This window comes from Meleagris gallopavo, chromosome 6 (genome assembly GCF_000146605.3).
Source record: "Meleagris gallopavo isolate NT-WF06-2002-E0010 breed Aviagen turkey brand Nicholas breeding stock chromosome 6, Turkey_5.1, whole genome shotgun sequence".
In the NCBI taxonomy this organism is placed as follows: Eukaryota; Metazoa; Chordata; class Aves; order Galliformes; family Phasianidae; genus Meleagris; species Meleagris gallopavo.
The window spans coordinates 33,891,184-33,911,647 of NC_015016.2; the positions used below are offsets into that span (position 1 = coordinate 33,891,184).

A 20,464-nucleotide genomic window follows, 5' to 3' on the forward strand; every position below is an offset into this window, starting at 1 on the left:
TATATCACGCCATTAGTCTATTTAAAAACTATCAGAAATTGTGCCAATTCTTTTCTGAACTTTCAAAAGCTCAGTGGCATCTAAACTGATATTATCACCTCTCCAGTTTCTATTCTTTACTTTCCATTTTCCATCTGTCTTGAACTATTAAAATGAACAGTGCATGCTATTGTGGCTATTCAACAAGATTTTCTACAAATCCAACTTAAACTGATTTCTAACAGCTGACATAAAAAGCTGCTGTAATTCAAGTTAGTTCTATGGCTCTATGATTCTATCATTAAAGAAGAAACACCATGAAAATCACTTTTTATTGATTTAAAAAAATATAAAACAAGAATCTCTGTATTTGCTTATCTAATACAAATGATCTCCCCTCTGATTAGTCCCAGCATTATCTTCTACAGATATTTTGAATCACCATAATGCAGTGTGTTTAATTGCTGCAACATATTAAAATCAATTTGTGGAGAGCATGAAGGAAGAATGAAAGAAAATCTGTGACAAGATCCAATGTCATTCCACTTTTCCTGCAGAAGGCCCCACAGAACAAAACTCTCCTGTCTCATACTTATTCATGAGTTGCATCTACTCAGTCGATTTTATCTTTTTACAGTTCTTACCCATCCTGTGGATATTACCTTCATAGACTCAAGTAGCCATGCGGCACTATGAATATCACTAAACACACTGCATGCATAGTGGTATCTCCAGTAATCTGCAGTGATCTTTGTCTTGTGAGAAGTGTGTGGAGATAATGCTGCTTAATAGTAATCCACAGCCTCCTGCCAGGCCCAGACTGAAGTTTAAGAACTAAGGTTTGCTTTTTACAGCAAACCTAACTGTAGTCAAGGATCTCATGCCAGCTCAGTCAATATCTTCATTCATACAAATGTCTTTGATTGGTTAAGTAACACTTAATGTTGGTGAAATAACTGACAGTAAAGACACCAAAACCCAATCAGAGCCACAGTTTTCTCTTATACATATGTAACAACAAAGAACCTCCCAGTGCACTGAAGAACAAATAAAGCAACCTGCTTGGTAGTGTACTGCAGAAGTATAGTTGCTGTAGGTCACTGTGACAGAAGCACAGAGAAAAAGCTCCTTTTAAAGTGTGAGCTCTAGGTCAGGTTGCCAGATGCAACAACAGGTGAAGATGCAATAGATATAGCCTCAAGAAGACTAATCTGCCCTCTTCAAAATCTCAAACTCAAGTGCAATAGACAAAATCAGTCCTTGTTACAGAATCACAGAATTGCAGGGGTTGGAAGGGACCTCAAGAGATCATCAAGCCCAACCTCCCTGCTAAAGCAGGTACCCTACAATAGGTCACACAGGTAGGTGTCCAGATGGGTCATAAGTATCTCCATAAAAGGAGACACCACAGCCTTTCTGGGTAACTTGTTCCAGTGCTGCATCACCCTTGCAGTAAAGAAGTTATTTCTGACACACCGCTTCTATCTAGACTAGAAGCTAAAAAAGCATCATGTAAAATTATTAAGTGACTGTTTCCCCACTTGGCTCCAAAGCACAATTATGCCAATGAGCACTTGCACAATACTTCATTTCAGTAATCACAAGATAAGGTCTCAAAACAAGTAGCATCAGTTAAAAACGAAGCTACTCTAATTGCAGACTGCCTACAATTTCTGTATTTCTAACAGTGTAAAACTGTCAGCATACTCTCTTCTTCCAGAACGTCTAAAATTTTAATTCACAAATCTTGATGACTGTAAGTTTGAGTAAATGAAAAGTTATGCAGCCTTATCATCTTTGCTAAGAGAGTCTGATATACATTAAAATGTGTCCTGTTCACTTCACAGTTACTTAATTTAATCACTTAAAGATTACTCTGATATCAATTTTTAAATTCCATTTTGTTCCACTGTTTACGTAAGAGTTGCATTGTTCCCTCTTCCGGAAACCAGTTTAGTTTTGCTTCATGCATGTCTTGCACCATGGCCAACTTCATCTTCTTTTACAGGTTAGAACGAGTAAGCCAGGGAAATTCCTGGAAGCAAAAACAAAAACAAAACAAAACAACAATAGAATAAAATATGCATCAGAATGGTTACACAGTAAGAGGAATAGGATACAAAGATGTATTAACTACCAGATGGAATCTACTTCACAATGTCTGATCACAAAAAAAGTGTCTCCTTTTGTCAAGAGTGAAAAGGAACAACTGCTACTTATGGTTACAGTCAGTAAAGAGACTGAGTATTGTTAAGAGCCAGTGAAGGAAAAAAAACAAAAAAAACCACCAACAAGGAAAGAAGGCAACGCAGTGTAAATCTCCCAAATCTGAAGAGAATCTTTTTGCCTTGCAATCACCTCAACATTCTCGCAGCTTTTATGATGATTCCTAAGTACTTAAGATGTATCCCCACGTGAAGCTCACAAAAAATAGAAGACATAAATACCTGTTTCTTTCTCTCAGACTGTGGATCAATCATTACATTTATAAGAGAAGGTGCTCGCTTGTCAGCCAAACTTGCTTTCACAGCATTCTGCAGTTCTTCTGGTGTATTAACGAAGTATCCTTTACCACCAAAGGCAGACATAATTTTCTCATAGCGTGCATTTGGAAGGAGGGAAACAGGAGGTACACTGTGAAGAAATAGAAACTTTGGATAAAAGGCAAGGAAGAGTTGCCAGGCTGACAAATTTAATTACTTTAGCACTGATTTTCAAGTATGAAATTATTATTGTTCCAGCCTGATAAATTCTTCTGGGCTAGAGGAATGTGTTTCCTTTGCCACTATTAGGCTGCATTTTAATCTGGAGCAGTCTTTTAGCCTAGTTCCCCCTGTACAGGGATCTTAGCTCTAGAAGCAGAAGACCAATGTAGAGGCTGCAACAAAAGCCTCAGGTAGTTTTGGAGATGACTGGCATGTTGGAGGTTGGCCAACTATGAACTCCATACCATGGAGCTTGAACTGCTGCAGGAACCTGAGATGACTAGCAGAGTGTACAATTTCTATGCCACACAGTTGTCCAAACAATAGTCTGGAATATTAGTTAGTTCCTCGCCTTTGGTAACAGGTTCTTATTTACATGAACTTACCCCAGGGCTAAATTAACTTCATGAAAGACTTCCATCTGGATCACAAAGCATTAAAAGTGAAACAGAACGATCATTTTGGCCACTTCTACTTTAATTAACAAGACATACTTGTTAATTCACCTTGTAATAGGATCTCCGTACTGTAACATCTCTTTCCAGCTGCCTGCATCCAAACCAGTGTAAATCCCATTGTTGTTTACTACGATAATCAAGATTGGCAAGTTGTACCTACAAAGAGATGTATTTGGAAGAATTAGGAAATACCTGCACCTTTTCATAAGGCATTAAAAGTATTCCTTTTTAGTAAAAAGGAAATGATTAATAGAATATACATATATATCACATCAATCTGAAAAGTGATCTACTCATCGCGTGGCAGAACAGAAAAACTACTCTGTATATTTTTGGGTTGTTTTCATGCATTTTTAAGTGCACCCTGTCTAATAGCAGCGTCTCAGCCTTCTAGTTTAATTGATACTGGCAATATATGAAGAAGGCCTTCCTGAGCAAAAAAACCAAATACCTGCAAATAGTTTCCACTTCCATCCCAGAAAATCCAAAAGCACTATCTCCTTCTATGCAGATGACTCGCTTCTCAGGCGTTCGGTCTTTGGCCACCAGTGCAGCTGCTATGGCAAAACCCAGTCCAACTCCCATTGTTCCAAAAGTACCTGCATCAAGCCTAAGGGCGAGAACACACAATTACTTTCCAAGTTAACTACTCAAGCTTTATCTCAACTTCTAACAATTCCTCACAGATTATTAAAATACTGTTTCATAAACATATGTATAGAGATACCAGACATGGATTATTAATACTCAGTTAAATATTAGATAAGACTGCAAATGTTTTGAGACAAACATACCAAAACTAATTAAAACTGAGAACTATCATACACTAGTAGTATTCCGATAAAGAGAGTTTATTCTTACACGCTCTTAACTTGCATAGTAACAATATTTCAAAAAACATGTGGTTACTCCAGAGATATGCAGACTACATGAAATCTTTCTATATTTAATTCCTTGAAAATTTAGTCTGAAGGCCATCAATTAAATAATGCTGTCCAAACTTCAGCCTTCTGTTCAACTTCAGAAATCAAATTGCAATCTGTAATTAAGTTAGATCATTTCAATCCAAAGCACATAATGGATACAAAAGAAGAACTAGATTATTCTAGGGTTAGCTTTTAAGACTTGCTTTCAGACACGTGCGATCTCATATGAAAAAGGCAATTAACATTACTGTGTCCTTACTTACAAAAAAGGGAAAAATGTAAACTCTTCCCCAACTTAACTGGAAGTAAGTTTTGTTGGTCGGTTGATTAGTTTTTGTTTTGTTTACAAAGAAATATTTAGGGTCACTTAAAACTTCAGTGCTAATTTCACAAAAAGGCTCTAAGCTTCCCAGTCAGATCAGAAGCATCACTTCAACAGTCAGAACTTGCTCTTTTCCTTCCTGTTCAAAAAATAGTACTTAATTCCCATTTATAATCATCTTAAGTGTGGGATAGCTGTCCATAAAATGACATACCTATACTTTCAAATTTGGGTGACTACATTTTAAGCATGCAGATTTACATGAAAGTGTGCTCAATATATAACACAATTTTCAAGATGAGGTCATTCCTCTTACATTTTTCCTGTTTTTTTTTTGTTTTGTTTTGTTTTCAAGTGCTGTTTCAAAGAAAAACTTGTTTTGTATGAATTCTTTTCAGCATCAGACTCTATTTTATGTTTTTATTTTAAATCAAGATTTACCTTACACTACAGAAATAAGCACCTAGATTGGGAATTTAATATGATGCTTCTTACTCATTTTCCACAAAAAATAATGAGAAACTATCACTCTTGTGTTGCAAACTACACAGACAGATCATGGAGAAAGATGAAAATCTACAAAAGGACATTAGTATAGGCGTGTATAACATCCCTACAGATCTTCTCCAACATAAATACATTTATTTTACTTAGAATCTTTAAAAAGCATGACAGAAATTCTGGACCACGATGCTTTTGTTTTATATAAATCTAATTTTGTTTATCATTTCAATCCGAAGCACATAATGGATACAAAAGAAGAACTAGATTATTCTAGGGTTAGCTTTTAAAACTTGCTTTCAGACACGTGCGATCTCATATGAAAAAGGCAATTAACATTACTGTGTCCTTACTTACAAAAAAGGGAAAAATGTAAACTCTTCCCCAACTTAACTGGAAGTTAAGTTGAAATATAAAACAAAAAATTTTGTTTTATATAAATCTAGTCTGTTGAGCCAGCACAAGGAAAATATCACACCTTTGACGGGGATGATAATTAGGAAGCATAGTGCGCCCGATGTCCATGGTGTTTGCTCCTTCGCTTACCAAAATGCAGTCCTTGGGTATCAGTTCTCTGATGTGATGAAAGACTGTGTAATAATTCATGGGCAGGGATTTTTGTAATGCTAAATCCTTAAAAATAAAAGAATTTAGAATAAGATGCAGATCTGAGACATGTAAATAAACTACGGAAATAAAAATGTACTATGTTAGATAGGGATGAAGTTATTTGGACTTCCATGCTATACTTCCAGGTCTGCTTTATCTATTCTGGTGACACAACATATTTATCTGAGGCTCACTGTGGTCAGCAACCTGCTCCCTTGGCTGGCAGTTTAACCTCAGTTTAACCTGAGAGATGCATGATTTTTTTTTTCAACCATTTTTTTTCCCCACTGCTGATCACTCTAAGCACTGTCATCTGAGTACTGGGAAATAGTTCGAAAGGGCGGTCTGATGCAATCAATCTACTTAAAAATCCACTTTGGAAAAGTGCATCTGAACATGCAGAATACAAGTTGTATGAAGTTACACACATTCTAAGTATCTGTGGCATCTTGGCTTTAAAAGCTATTTGCATTTGACATAGATTATGCAGCCACCAGCCTTGCTAAACAGCACAATTACAGAGGAAAACAAAGAATGAATCCATTCTGTGTGAATGTCCAAAGTAAATGAGGAGTTTGAGTACAGAGCAGTGATAAAACTGACTGTGTATCAGTCCCTCTAAAGGTGAGAAAACAGATTTGTTTAACTTAATACTACCTTTGATCTTTCCTCATTGTTCAGCATTTTCTCTCTTAGTCTCTTCCACCACTCTGAATTAGAGGGATATTTTAAAGGTCGTTTGCTGAATTCTTCTAAAAGCTGGAAGAATATTTGAGATGTTGCAGATTTCTTTCAACATATTTAAAAATACCACAAGCATCAAGAATGTTATCAGGAAAGATCCCTGCACAAATCATAATCTTTACCACTTAATTTGGCACTAAACCGGATACAAAGCATGAAAATATTGCATGAAGAAAATGCTCTTTTTTTTTTTAAAATTTAACGTAAGAGACAACTAAGGTAAAAACAGGAAGACATCTGACATTACCTTACCTGCTTAGTTATGGTGCTTATATCACCTAATAACATTGCAGCTGGCCTCACATTATTCCCCAACTCTTCTGCACAAATATCAATCTGTATTTCAAAAAGAAAGACTACCATTAACTCAAAAATATTAAAGGGATTTTTTTTCCCCCCGATTCAAGTGAGGAACATTGACTCTATACCTTGTTCAGGCTGTACAGGTAGTTTTCTTTCTCTTTCACTGAAATGACATCAGGAAATTCTTTATTGAAAATAAAATTTTAATATTCACCTTTGACAGTGAAAAAGCAACTCTAAATGAGCTTAAAAAGTTGTTTTTAAAGAAAAGATGTCTTTTTTTTTTTTTTATTTTTTTTTTTTTAAAGAAAAAGAAAACATAAGAGATATATTGATTTGAAAAGTCAAAAGGCATTCTAGTTTAAAATTTGCTACTCCTCTGGAAAGAGAGATGATGCTCCAGGCCACTGAAAGCTGGAGAGGCACATCAAAGTAAGCCAACTACTTCTCAATCATAGACTCTTACAGGAGAAGATTTTGAGGGCATAATCAGTTTAACAACTTTTCTATGAGCTGGCACACATCCAAATAATTAATTGGTTGAACAGCCTTTCCTTCTCTTTTCCCATGAGCATTACTGAGTGACTGAGTTCTTGCAAAGACTGATTGACTCTGAATCTGAAACTAATTATATTTTGAAAAAATCCAGCTGAGGGCAGTCAAACAGTAAGAAAGGTTTCAAATTTCAGGACAATTTGTTTTCAGTCACTGAAATTCCAGTGCTCCAAATCTCACATACACATCATGAGTCTAATCCTGCATTAGTCAATTGCACACAAGCATCTGCTCTTCCCACGACATCAACACCAGTTCCTTAACAGCTGGAAAAACTCTAACTATTTTTTTAAAAAATACAAGGAAGTAAAAACTAAATAAAAATTAAAGAAATCAGAACTATTTCTACAGAACTACCACACCTATATACACTCAATTGCACTGTATGCATGGCAGTATTTTTCACATGAACTATGCTACCAAAATAATTAGCAAAAACTACTCTAGGCAATGCTGGAACACAGAGGACATCCTTAACTGACAACTGTTTTCTTCCTCACCTGAATAACCTTTACATCTTGTCGGAACCTTGGTGGAAGTCCAAAATGCAAAATCCAGTTCAACCTCGCACCAAGCAAGATGATTACATCAGCATGTAATAATGCCCTACCAAGGTAAATAAGAGAATTAGATGAGGAAGAATAATTGATAAATTTAACAGTGTTTTCAAAATTACAAGTAATCCTAACCATCGCAGTAAACACAAGGATATACATAGGTTGCTCAGAAAGTAATTCCTATTTATATCCATGGAAACTACACAACAGATATGAAGAGCATGAGAACACTATATGACAGAGCAAAATCTCAGCTACAAAACACTATTTTTGACATAGTCACCACCATTAGCTATGCATTTTTGCGAGCAATGAACATGAGCCTGCACACTGTGCTCATAGACATCTGCACCAGCAGAAGTGACCCACTGTTTATGAACAGTGTTTCACCACCCACCACCTCACTGTGCTGACGTTCACTGCTCCACACTTCTGTTCTGTGAAGGTGTACTGCAAACACCGTGCAAATACAGCAGACAGCAGAACTTGAACTGCAATGCGTGCATCTTACGCTTCTGTTTAAGATGTTAAAATAAAAGGCTAATAGTTTTTCTAGACCACTAAGCTAAGTTTTTCAGATGAACTGTTCATCAGTTTCCTTTAACGTCATCAAATGCATGATAACAACACAGGTTTTATTAGCTACAGAATATTATCTCTCAGATGAATTATCTTCCTGGCCAGCATTCTAAGCATTGTCAGAAGCAATACACCTAAATTTGTTGCTTCTTTTCAAGCAAGATCCTCAGAGCTCTATAATGAAGTACAAAATACAGCTGAAACAATTTCTTATGTATACATTTTGTCTTCCCTGGAATTTGTAAACCTCCCCAGTTCCCAGTTGTTTCCTCAGATGTTAGAAGTCTTGCTTTATATTTACATGGATCTTGCTGCAGCTACACAGTTTGGATGGTTATCAGGAACTACTCCTTTTGCCATTGGCGTAGGCAAAAAAGGCAGTCCAGAAAGGTCCACAAACTTTCTGATGTTGCTTTCAGCACGTGAATAAGCAGCACCTGAATGAAACAAAAGGGACTGCTTAACACTACAGAAACCTACTGCATCCACCTGCATTTCAATTAGATTACATTAGAGGCAGAAAGAGTAGTACTTCCCATTATGAAAGCTGTCTGTTATTTTTCACTCTAGAGAACTCAAAAGATAAAACACAAAAAAGAGGTATTGGTTTTACATTTCCCATAGGTGAAGTTCTATATTACGGTACAGAGAGCTTTGCAGCAACAATGGGAGATGGCATTTGTGTCACATCATGTCCTTTTTTGCTTGCCCTGTTTATGCCATTGTATCAAAGGTGTTGTAACAATCTACCACAGCAGGTCTATGATAAGCCTTTAATGAAAACAGGAGAAGCTCAAAGAAGATCTCAAGAAGAAGATCAGTATTTGTGCACACATTTATTCTGTGGTGCTTTCTGCAGTACAAAGCAGCTGAATTAGGGATGCCCAGACAGCTGAGAATTGACTGGTCCCTGTGCAATGGCTTAAGTCCATGAGTTTGTGCTAACAAGAATACACAGAAGAACATCTGGATACATCTGTTGATTACATTTGTAGAAAAAACAGCATTTCTCAACTGCTGACATCAACAAAACACATTGAGCTTTCTACCTGTCACAGAAACACCCATTGATTCATGTGTATCAGGTCAGGGGGAAGGAAAATACAAACCAACTTCTTCTGAAATACTTACTATCTACAGTTTCATTACCTAATTAATAATAAGACCCATCTAATCTTAATTATTTCAGTTTCCGGTTAAACACAGAATCTTTCTCTGAGATGCAGATTATTCCAAAGTCTGAAGGAGAACTGTGTGGATGAAATTAGTTCGTTATTTCAGTTCTACTACACCTAGTGAACCCATATCTTCCATAGAAATGCTCCTGCATCGACTGACATTCCAGAAGAAGAAGCGACTAAAGTAAGTGAACCAGCACAGAAAATAATTATCCCCTGTCTTTAGGGACACTCCTCTTTCAGAAATGAAATACACTGGCAGAGTACGATGGAAAATCTACAAAGCAGCAGTAACAGCAACATCTGCTGTGTTGCTTCATGACAGATAGCCTGGCTCTTTCGGTAAGTCCACATGGGAAAGTGACCTTCGGTTAATTTGTTTCTTGACAGTGGTAGAGAATATCACTTCTGTATTCTAATGCAATTTGTCTGGAACTTTGGAACTTCTTGTACTGGTTCTACAGTTAAGAATACAGTTATCTGGTTGTTGTTTGTTTTTCTTTTTTTCTTTTTCTTTAACTTGTATTTCATAAGTTGCCTCTTCTTTTAACAGATGAAAAACAGAACAAAATAAAATGCTTTAAAAAAAAGATTTTAACGTCAACTTTCAATATTTTTATGTAGAATGTAAAATGGAGGGGAAAAGAAATATCTTTAGTCACTGCTCTCGTCCTACACTTATACAGTCAAAGCATACTACCTTTTCCAATGATTAGCAAAGGCTGCTTGGCGTGAGCAATGATGGATGCTGCTTCAGATACAGCAGAGTGCTCAGCTGTGCTGATGGGAGGTGGTGGGCAGCATTCTACATACCTGGAAGCAAAGCAGAAGAGGGTCTTTAAAAAAAAAAGAAAAAAAAATCAAAACAAGGAATAACAAAAAATAAAACCTATTGCTTAGCACAAAAATCCCTGCATTACCCACAGAGTTTATCAGAACAGGACAAGCACATCTTTAAAACAGATTCTGAAGTTTTTGTTGCTACTTGCACGATTAAAGAAACATGCATCGTTTCAGAGATTCACAGATTGGTGTGACTAAGACACCATCACAGGAATTTATTCATTTTCACACATTTCAACATAAACTACAATCCATATCACATGTTATAATTGAAAGTTAAAATTCAAGGCTGAATTTTTCATGTTATTATTGCTGCCTTATACTAAAACATGTAATCTCTTGTTGCTGTTTATCTTTTTCTTAAGGCAAAAAACTTAAAGTACACGAAACTAAAAGTAAGCTGTACGCACTTGACAGAGCTCTTATTCACCTGAAGATTCACAAAATCCCCAGGTATGTCAATGTAACAGGAACCTGGGCGGCCATATATACTGGTTCTTACAGCCTAGAAAGGAAAGATAATCAGAATTTTAACCATTGTTTGAAAGGTTGTTAAAAACCCCTAAGATTGAAGATCACAGTATGCAGTGAAGAAACATGCTGTTTCAAAATTACTGAATCATCACAGGGAAAATTCCCTCGGATTGTTTTATACCAACTAATTTAAGGTTTGACTGTTATTTACATTTCTGTTTATGCACAGTACTAGATTTATATTCTTTCATTAATTTGCCATAAGACAACTCTATTATAAGCAGTTGTATTTGGAAACACTAAAATAAACTTTTATGCTGAATTTTTATTTCAAGTAGCATGAACAGAGAAAAACAAGACAACTATCTTCTATTACATTCTTAGTTCTTCTGTTACAGGTAAATACTCTGCTGAATTTGCACTTCTGAAAACAGCTATGATGCCTGCAGAATTTACAAAAAAAAAAAAAAACCTTTCTGGTTGTGATCTTACTCCACTGCCTAACATTTGCAGGACTGAAGTAGTTGTAGTTACAACTTTACAAAACAAAGAAACAAAAAACCCAAAACACACAAACAAACAAACAACAGCAACAACAAAAACCCCACAGACCTTATGCAGTAGGAGTCATCTACTTGGTGTTCTGCTGTTAATTCAGTACTTTTTCATACCTTTTCAATAACAGCAGGAATGACTTCCAGGCTGCTTGGGCGGACAGATAGTTTGTTATACAGCCTAGCAGCTTCAACCTAAAGAAATGCATATAACCATTACACTGATTTATCAACTCACTTCAACATGAATAAATTGAAAAAAATGTCAAATTAAAAGCAACAAGGTATCAAATCCCACGCAGAAAAATGCAGTTCCTCTTGTGGTGTAAACTGGCAAGCTATACTTTTTCTTGAGGCTCTTACATATTTCTTCCCAGAAAGAGATGTTTCTTTTTCTTGGAAAATTTATTTTTCTTTCTTTCATCTCAGATGAGACGGACAAGGGTGATTTATCCCAGCTGAGAACCTGAAGGCCAGCACGAATTCTAGTGTGGCTGTGGACAAAGAAATTCCAAGTGGTCTGGTGAAGTGCATAGTGACAGTTTTAAACCAGTAGATGGAGCAAATCAACAGCATTATAAAATCTGTTAGGAAATGCCAGTGTCTGGGATTCTTACTCCTATGCTAAAGAAAAATATCACCAGTTATTTAACTGAAGCCATTTCGGAGAAATGGATATGTCTGCGTACCTGTGGGAATTCCTGGAAAGCTCCCATGGTTTCTTGATTTCTGTCAGAAGAGCCTCCAATTACAATCAAAGGCCTAGGAAAGTATAAACACACATACATACATATATTTTTATAACTGCAATCACATCTGCAAACTTACTTTACAATCAAATCTTAATATTGTCGAGACCTCAGCAGGAATAGAATATGACCAGCATACTACAGGAGTAAATCCTAAATATCATGCTTGACTTCCTAGCAGCGCTCACCAGTCTGAGGACATTCTGGCCGTATGAGATGATCTCCATCTAGAATAAAAATTCTAAATAACTCATATTGCTAGCTATTTTAATTAGTTTGGTAGCATAACTGACAAAGTAGTTGGCGAGAAATGACCATTTCTCTCATAACAAATACTAAGATTTGTTTGCAAGAGACAATTAATGTGCAGACACTAGAACTAAAAAACACAGTAGAAAGTGATCTTTTCAGAATCAATTTTCTTTGCATACCACTTGGAACGCAACAGAAATTAACTAAGTATTTGACAGCTCTTTTCCTTGCATTCAGTTCTTACTTCAAAAAAACCTCCAAAGACCAAGGAGACAAACAAAAACCTAACATGATTATAAGGGGCACTGTTCTTAAACTGGTTACAGCTATGTGTGAAAGGTGGTGCTAAGTTACAATATGGGTAATACATTCCACATTAAAACACTTTTGTTGTCAGTTCTGCAAAACACAATCATTATCCCACGGTGAATGAAAATTGGTCTTTCATTGAGTTTGTGGGTCAAAACTGAACTTCCTAAAGTGCTAAATGCTGATCAAGAAGAGAAAGCTCTCTTATTAATTTGCACATTCATCCATACTGAACTGAAACACTGACCCAATGTTTCAAGCCTAGCTTTTCAGGCTTCTAAATGATTTCTCCTTAGACACAGCCTTTCCTTTGATTGCATTTATATATACAATGTGTTAAGATGAAACATAAACAGCACACTCAAAGCATAGCCCTAAGTTTAGACACTCCTAATATTTTGGGATATGTTTATCTAGATCCAAGACTCGTATTCAGACTATCCTCTGCCACATATTAAACCTCAGTTTGAATACCTGGACATGGTGAGATTAGAACTTCAGGCTGTATCTCACTTCTATTACAAATCCTTATGGAAAATGCATTTGGTGAATACTCTGTAGATATTTTATTCTGCTGATGGTACTTTTTTTTTTTCCCCTCCTCTCAGCAAAATGATTACTTCTATCCATATACAATCAGTCTGTTTCACTGCAACAAACTTTACATTCCTTTCACTTCTCTTTTTCAATTCTTTTTATTTAAAAGTTCTAATAAATAAAACAAAATAAATACTATTTAGGAGTAGTAGTTCCAATATACAACATACACATACAATGAAGAGAATGTTATATATTTAACATGGCAAGCCCCAACAATTATACTACAAAAAGATCTGGTTCTGCTTGAAATTTTAGAATCACAGAATCCTTGGAGCTGGAAGGGACCTTTAAGGATCAGTTAGCAATCCTGCAATGAACAGGGACATGCACAGCTACATCAGATTGCCCAGGGCCCTATCCAGCCTCAACTTGAAAGTCTCCAGAGACAGGACATCAACTACAACACTAGGCAACCTGTTCCGCTGCCTTACCTCCCTCACTCCAAAAGACTATTTCCTTATATCTAACCTAAATCTACCCTCTTTGAGCTTGAGTTACATAACTGCAACCAGAAATAAGAGTTTTCCTCTATGTGATCACCATTCTATACTTCTGGTCCAACAGTACGCATTTGTAAGAGCAGTGCTTATTACTGCTAGTTAGATTTAATTAAGTCCAAAACAGTGAAACAGGAAGAACAATGACTGCAATTAAACTAATAAGAGTACCAAGCATGGATTTGCAAGTGAAGAACTTACGTAAACTGAAAAAACATTTCAACTGCAACCTCAGGTAAAGAACAGTATTGCACCACGCCAGTCTAATGAAATCTTAAAACTATTGCAAACTATTTTTTGCTGACTACTTTTACAGCCTGAAATACAAACACTTTTACTCAGAATGAGGCAGGAGAGAAGGTGGAATACCTGTAGGTAATTTTTAACACATTTTACCCTCGGAAATGTAGCTTACCAAGGCCTCACTTGCTACCTAGTTGTTTTGATTTACATGTCTGACGGCTTGGTAGGACAAGCTTTCATGGTAAACTAAGGCACTTCTACTCAGTCAGTCAGTGCTTGACTTTCTTCCAGTCATTCCATAAGAGTTTTTTCACCTGGGAGGGGCTAAACAGAGGGGAATCAGAAGAATGGCTTTCCAGGCTCAAGGAGGATAATTCAGACTGAGCTTTAAGGACTATCACTAAGTTACTAAAGTCAGAACCATTGGGGCCAGTTCAGCTATTAGCCCACTTCTGTGAGAAGCAAGTTGAAATTCAGATCACAGCAGCATGTCACAAAACCAGGTATCATGCCATGGAGTCACAAGACATGAACAGTGAACTCTAATCTTGCCCTACAATGAGTGGAGAATATTTGGGCCTATGTCCCTTTTCATGGCAGACAATTAGACTGGTATAACCACGCACCTTAGCATGTATCGTGTTTTCATCATCACATTAAGCAGGAATAAGGAACAGCTGCTACTGAAGGGAGTGATCCTCTCCTTCCCTTTGCTTGGCTTCTCTTCCCTTCTAACACCTTATCTCCTTAATGCTTGACCAAGTCTTTATGCTGCTGTCTAGTGAAATAGACTAGAAACCTCATCAGTAAACTCAACAGAAAAATCACTAGTCTTCCTCTCTGAAGCAAAGCACCATGTCTTTCACCAGAAATGCCAACTGAAAAGGTGAAAACACTTTTGAGACTCTCTAACACTCAGTGGAAGCTCTGAATAATGAAAGAGCTCACGGAAAATTACTTTCATAAAGCTGAATTTAGCTTTCGTGTATGCTTATTTCTCTCCCTAAGGCACGTAACAGGCAAAAGGCAAGGCTGATGGGGCTCGTGGAAAAATGCCTGTTCAAAAACTGTGGTTTGTTTAGTGAAAACCATCTCCTTCTTACTACAGTGTCTTCAAGTAAACAAGTCACTCCCTCATCCTTTTGCCAAGAATAGAGGCTTACACAAGATGAAGTTGAGTAAACAGAGCTTATCTCATACAAGAATCAGCTTGAGTGAAAAGAACAACACGTCCTGTAAACTCACCAGCAAGCACCATAAACATTTATTCTTATTGCTAAATTCATGACTGTTCAAAAGAAAAACTTATTTATCTAAAGTCATGTAGGGATAGCAAAACTTTGGTCAATAGCTACTGACAAATTAAAAAAAGTCTGAACACTACAGAACTTTTTTCAGTGTCAGAGACTTTGTTTAGTAGAGCTCCCATTACCAACCTTCCCTTTCCAATCAGCCATTACAAACCTATTCCTCCAGGTCACGCGTATGTGGTACTACACAGCTTCTGCCCCAAGTACTTCATGCAGCAGTCTGAACAGCTTTTAGGGGCAGACCACCAGCTAAGGTTGCCACATTTCAGTGAAGGTTTGTGGGAGTAAACGCTATCACTCTATACCATCACTTAATTCAGTGCTTAATCACCCCTCAAAATGTCTGTGTGGGGAGCAAATACAGATTTTAACAGTGCAGTTGTCAATTTGTTCTTGTATGAAATATGGAAAATACAGTAATTCATAAGCGTTATGGCTTTCAAGTATAGAAAAAACTCTAAAATTCTTCCAAAACTCAGTAAAGCGTTACAAGGTGTATCTTTCCTTCATTTTCAAATGCATCCATGTAATAAGATATATCAATAGACTTTTCAATAAACACATACTAGGGTAGGGCAAAAAGGAAAACTTATCCATGAGGATACAAAAAGCTGAACACAAAAAGTTACTTTTAGGGGGCACAAATGAAGAATTCACAACTCGCTACCTACAAGAAGAAAAGAAGGTCATATACTAAATAGTGCAGAGCTCAATATCTACAACAAATAACAGTGAAGAGTTTTAAAGAGAAAATGGAATTAAATTACCAGCAATTTATCGTTGCATTTGCCATCCCACCAAGGGTATGTAAAAAACCTGGACCAGAAACTACAAGACATACTCCCGGCCTGGACAGAAAAATAAAAAAAGAAAGAAAAAAGGAAAGTGAGTACAGTCACAAACAAAAATGAGTAAGATGTTGAAAAATAAGATATTAAAATTCTATTCATGTTGTCCAAATGCATGAACGTGGGATTTGTAGGAAGGACTAACCACAGATAATGCAATCAGAAATTATTTATCTTCACCAGTGCAAATAAAAAAGCAAGTGAACAGTTGTCATGTGCTACCCACAAACAGGTCCAAAACATATGGTGGCTTATCATACTTAGCATCGTGATTACGCAGCACTTTATTTGTTTTGCCACATCTGTTCCATCATTTAATGCCTATGTGGAATTTGGTAAGCCACCTAAGTTGTCTCAACTCCACTTAAGCACTGGGTATCAACAAAAAGAGCTCACAAGGAGAGAAAAGGATCTGACTCAAGGCAAACTTTATTATAGTCTAAATCAAGCACAGGCACATCTTATTCCAGATAAAGAGATAAAAATCATCATTCTTAATTACTGGGCATTCTCCAACAGTTCTGTGGGCTATGTAGAAATGAGAAGAAGAAAAAAAGAAAAGCTTATTTTTGAGGATTACTGAAAGAAGAAAAACCTCAAAACAGGTCTAATATTTGCAGATAGGAAAGGGATTGATCATCTGCATCAAGTCTGCATTTGTAAGTGCACACCAGTTGCTGACTTCAGGAAAAGATCCATAGGATACCCAAACAGCAATACCCTTTATTTCACAGGCCACAGAATGCTTCCCAGCAGCGCTAAGAGCAAAATGCAGGAGAAGAAGAAAATCCAGCATTTCGTGTCAGGAGAAGCACATGATAAACAGGCAACCATGTAATTAGTCTCTGTATATCAACAAGGTGTTTGTTGAGTGATATGACAAGACTAAGGTACAGCAGAGCAGGTCTACCACGTTGCAACAAACAATGGCTGTTAGTTCTGCCCTTCATACCAGCAGTGTTAAACTACACATAAGAAACCAAAAGGAAAAAATTTAAGGCAGTTATAAGAGTCACACTATTACATGACTTTCAGCATCTCTTTGTTCCTGCCCTGAATCGTACCAATAGAAATATTGATAACCGTATTGACAAATAGTTTAAAACTGATGTTTCATTTTAATTGTTCTACATCTGCACACACTAAAAAAAAACCCCAGCTCCAAACCAAGCTTCTGTTGAATATAATATAGTTGATATAAATTATATCATTATAAATGTTGATAAATATAGAATTTACCTGCCAGTCAGATATCCAACAGCAGATGCAGCGTAACAAGCCTATGGAAAATATTGTGGAGTTATACAGTTATTATTAACATATGCACATTTCATGGTATGTACATAACATTCAACAGCAGTACTGAAATTAAGCAGGTAAAGATGTTTCCCTGATAATCACAGCTTAAACAGAACTTAAGCAGCCCTTTGCCCTTGCCATTACAAAGATGTGTTTATAGAATCATTGAATATCTCAAGTTGGAAGGGACACTAAAGACCATCAAGTCCATTAACCTTAAAATTAACATGAGCAAGAAACGCAGGTAGAACAGATACAGGCACTGAACTTCAAATTTGAAACCACTCATGTGAACACTGGGTTTGAAAGATAGCCAAAGCAGAGGATTGCTGCTCCTAGACAAGGAGGGTTTCATTAAATACTACCCTCAAATTCAACTCAAATACAAGTAAACTAACATAATGTAACTAGTAAATTATATTTAAGTGTTTTTGTATACATTGGTCCAGTAAAAATAATACTGCCATGTCAAGGAGCAACCCTGCAGCCCCTTATGCTAAATGCACTGGGACTGGCATTAAGACTTGCAATCAGTGTGTGGCAAAATCTTGCTGCACCAACCTGAACTTCATGCTTGGTACATGATGTCAGATTCTGTTACAATGAGCAGATTAATTACAGGCCTTGAAAATATGGCCACAGGTTGAAAGCGGGGGTACCAGAATAATAAACAACTATGCTGATGGCCAATTACTGGCCAATGCAAAAGTGCTGCTTTGAGAGCTGGGGAGACTGTGCTTTTGCTTTAGAAAAAGTGGCAGTGGCTCAGCTTGGGAAAATAAAAGCCAACAAAACACACCAAAAAAACCCAGGTGTAATAGGAAAGGCACCTGTTCTGGCCTGAGAGATTAACACCCATCCAGTACTGCACTGGCCGTAGTTCAGGCAGGAAGGCCAAGGGTTCTAAACTGTTCACAGGCTGAAAGATTGTACAAAATGAGATCACGAACCTGAGGGGCATTGAACCTGAGAGGTCTGTTTTGCTTCTTTCCTTATACTGGAAGATTCTCAAGCTTGGTTCCTTGGCAGCTATGAGCATCTGCACTAGATGCAGTATATTGAATACTCATGACATAAATAGGATATGATTCTCAAAATCAGACTGCTTTGAGTATCTAGTGATAACTGTTGTTAAAGAGGTAAACATTACTAATGTGTGTTAATGAATAGGGTTTTTTTTTTTTTAAGTTTAAAACTAACCTATCAATCTTCTAAATCTATCACAGCAATCTGTAATTACTCAGGGAAAGGCTCACGCCGCTACTGAGTTGCAACATAACCACCCAGTTCAAGGGCCATGTGGGACAGGAGTTAAACTACTACTAGCACATTTGTACCATGTTGCAGGCCATAGGAGATTAGCTAAAGATAACTGACAGTATCACTGAGCTTTCAACTTCATGCTTTCATCTGATATTTCTAATCTAACAGTTTATTCTGCAAACTTTTGCTACAGCTAGTCTTAAAATGAGGCGTGCATCTGACTTCCATAAATCTCAGATTACAGACATCTACCTTTACCTACAAAGGAAGTACAGAGCTGTACACACAAGCACCACAACAATACAGCTAATAAATTTGGACAACTAGAACTACGATGCATAAATATTAAATGTACACTGAATATATTGTGTGTACAAGGATCTTGCTCTCTTCACTGCCAAAGTCTCCACTGAGGGTAATCAAGAAAACAAAAACCCTCACAAGATGCCATTAAAGAAATCTCAACATTTTGACACTAAAATAAGCCATCATAATATTGTTCTTCCCCTAAGCAAAAATATCTCACTATGTACTGGAAGTAAATGGAATATTTTTACTGAGAGTGGTGAGGTGCTGGAACAGGCTGTCCAGAGAAGTTGTGGATACCCCATCCCCGGAGATGTTTAAGGCCAGGCTGGATGGAGCCCTGGGCAATCTGATCTAGCAGCTTGCATCCCTGCCTAAGGCAGGGGGCGGTTGGGACTTGATGATCCTTGATGTCCCTTCCAACCCAAGCCGTTCTATGATTCTATGATTTACAGAGAAAGATGTTTCTCGTCTTCTTTGTTCTATCAGAAAAGAGTCTAGTAAGCAGTGATAAGTAGAAAAGCATCTAATTTGGCATTGCAGAGGAATCTTCTCTGTTAATTACAGACAGTACTAAGCTAATTTTTATCATGTTAATAACCAAAACTAAAGTTAGAATAGCTGCTAAATGACCTATGGGAATATAAAGAATATCAAAATCCAATCCTTCAAAGGAACCAAATGTATCTTTAAAACATGACAGTATGTATTTGCCTCTCTAGTGTTAGAGAGAGATCTTCCACATAGAGGCACATATTCCTCTCTAAGACCTCACACTCATTAATGTAACAACGCTGGGGTAAGACAGCAGAAAGACACAGCTCACGTCCACTTGGTTCAGGAGAGAAGGAAATTATTTGTTCTCTGCTGCCAGCTAAAGAAGACTGATAAGGACAGAGGTGAAAATCCAAGCACAGAAAGCTGGCAGGCCATCTGTGAGCCATCCAGCAGCAATCTACGAGCAATTCTTGAAAGCCAGATATAAACCTGATGTTGGTGGGAAATAAAACAAAAACCAAACGCAGAACCAGCGTCATGCCATCAAAACGCTCACGTCCCTGAGGCTAACTCGTGACACCTGGGATCTAAGCTGGCATACTTACAGCCTGCTCGTTTCTCATTCCTATGTACTTGATTCCAGCTGCCTGCGCTGCGACTGCCACCTCAGTGATCGGAATACCGACAACGCCGAACATGTACTCGATATTCTAAAACGGAAACATTAGAGATCAGAACGGCTCCCAAAAGACGGCTTAGAAAACACGCGCCAAGCATAAGCCCCGCGCTCTTACTTGCGCCCTGAGAGCCTCAGCGATCAGCTGAGCGCCGCTGACCTCCTCCATGCTGCCGCTCCTACACAGCAGGAAGACGCAGCGCCGCTCATGTAGCGCCGGAGGTCGCGCGGTGACCGGCAGGCCGCCCAGCCAATGAGACAGCGGAGGAGGCGGGATTAAAGGAGACGAGTCTCCGCCTCCCAGCCAGCGGGCGGGCGGTGAGAGGG

At 37.5% G+C, this 20,464-nt stretch overlaps 1 protein-coding gene across 2 annotated transcripts; it reads right to left on the minus strand.

The window, feature by feature from the left end:
- Positions 1–292: 292 nt before the first annotated feature.
- HACL1 (2-hydroxyacyl-CoA lyase 1) lies at positions 293–20,367 on the minus strand. 2 transcript variants are annotated; one of them, XM_010712822.3, is made up of 17 exons: positions 20,256–20,367; positions 20,067–20,171; positions 17,335–17,375; positions 16,015–16,095; positions 11,977–12,049; positions 11,405–11,482; positions 10,670–10,764; positions 10,117–10,229; positions 8,540–8,675; positions 7,603–7,708; positions 6,497–6,580; positions 6,158–6,259; positions 5,370–5,524; positions 3,594–3,752; positions 3,191–3,298; positions 2,427–2,613; positions 293–2,014 (listed from the first exon to the last, which is right to left on the minus strand). In XM_010712822.3, exons 1-17 carry the CDS (start codon positions 20,304–20,306, stop codon positions 1,982–1,984), a joined length of 1,707 nt encoding a protein of 568 aa, XP_010711124.1. In that variant the 5' UTR covers positions 20,307–20,367; the 3' UTR covers positions 293–1,981. The 2 variants fall into 2 exon arrangements, with proteins under 2 accessions (XP_010711124.1, XP_019472047.1); XM_019616502.2 differs by lacking the exons at positions 16,015–16,095; positions 17,335–17,375; positions 20,067–20,171; positions 20,256–20,367 and adding an exon at positions 14,564–14,861.
- Positions 20,368–20,464: the final 97 nt, after the last annotated feature.

Excerpts from the sequence above, each read along its gene's own strand:
- HACL1 (XM_010712822.3), bottom strand. The coding sequence starts at position 20,306 with ATGGAGGAGGTCAGCGGCGCTCAGCTGATCGCTGAGGCTCTCAGGGCG. Across the intron at positions 20,172-20,255 it reads CTGAGGCTCTCAGGGCGCAA|AATATCGAGTACATGTTCGG; the intron begins GTAAGAGCGCGG and ends TTTCCGTTTTAG. Across the intron at positions 6,260-6,496 it reads TAAGCACCATAACTAAGCAG|CTTTTAGAAGAATTCAGCAA; the intron begins GTAAGGTAATGT and ends ATATTCTTCCAG.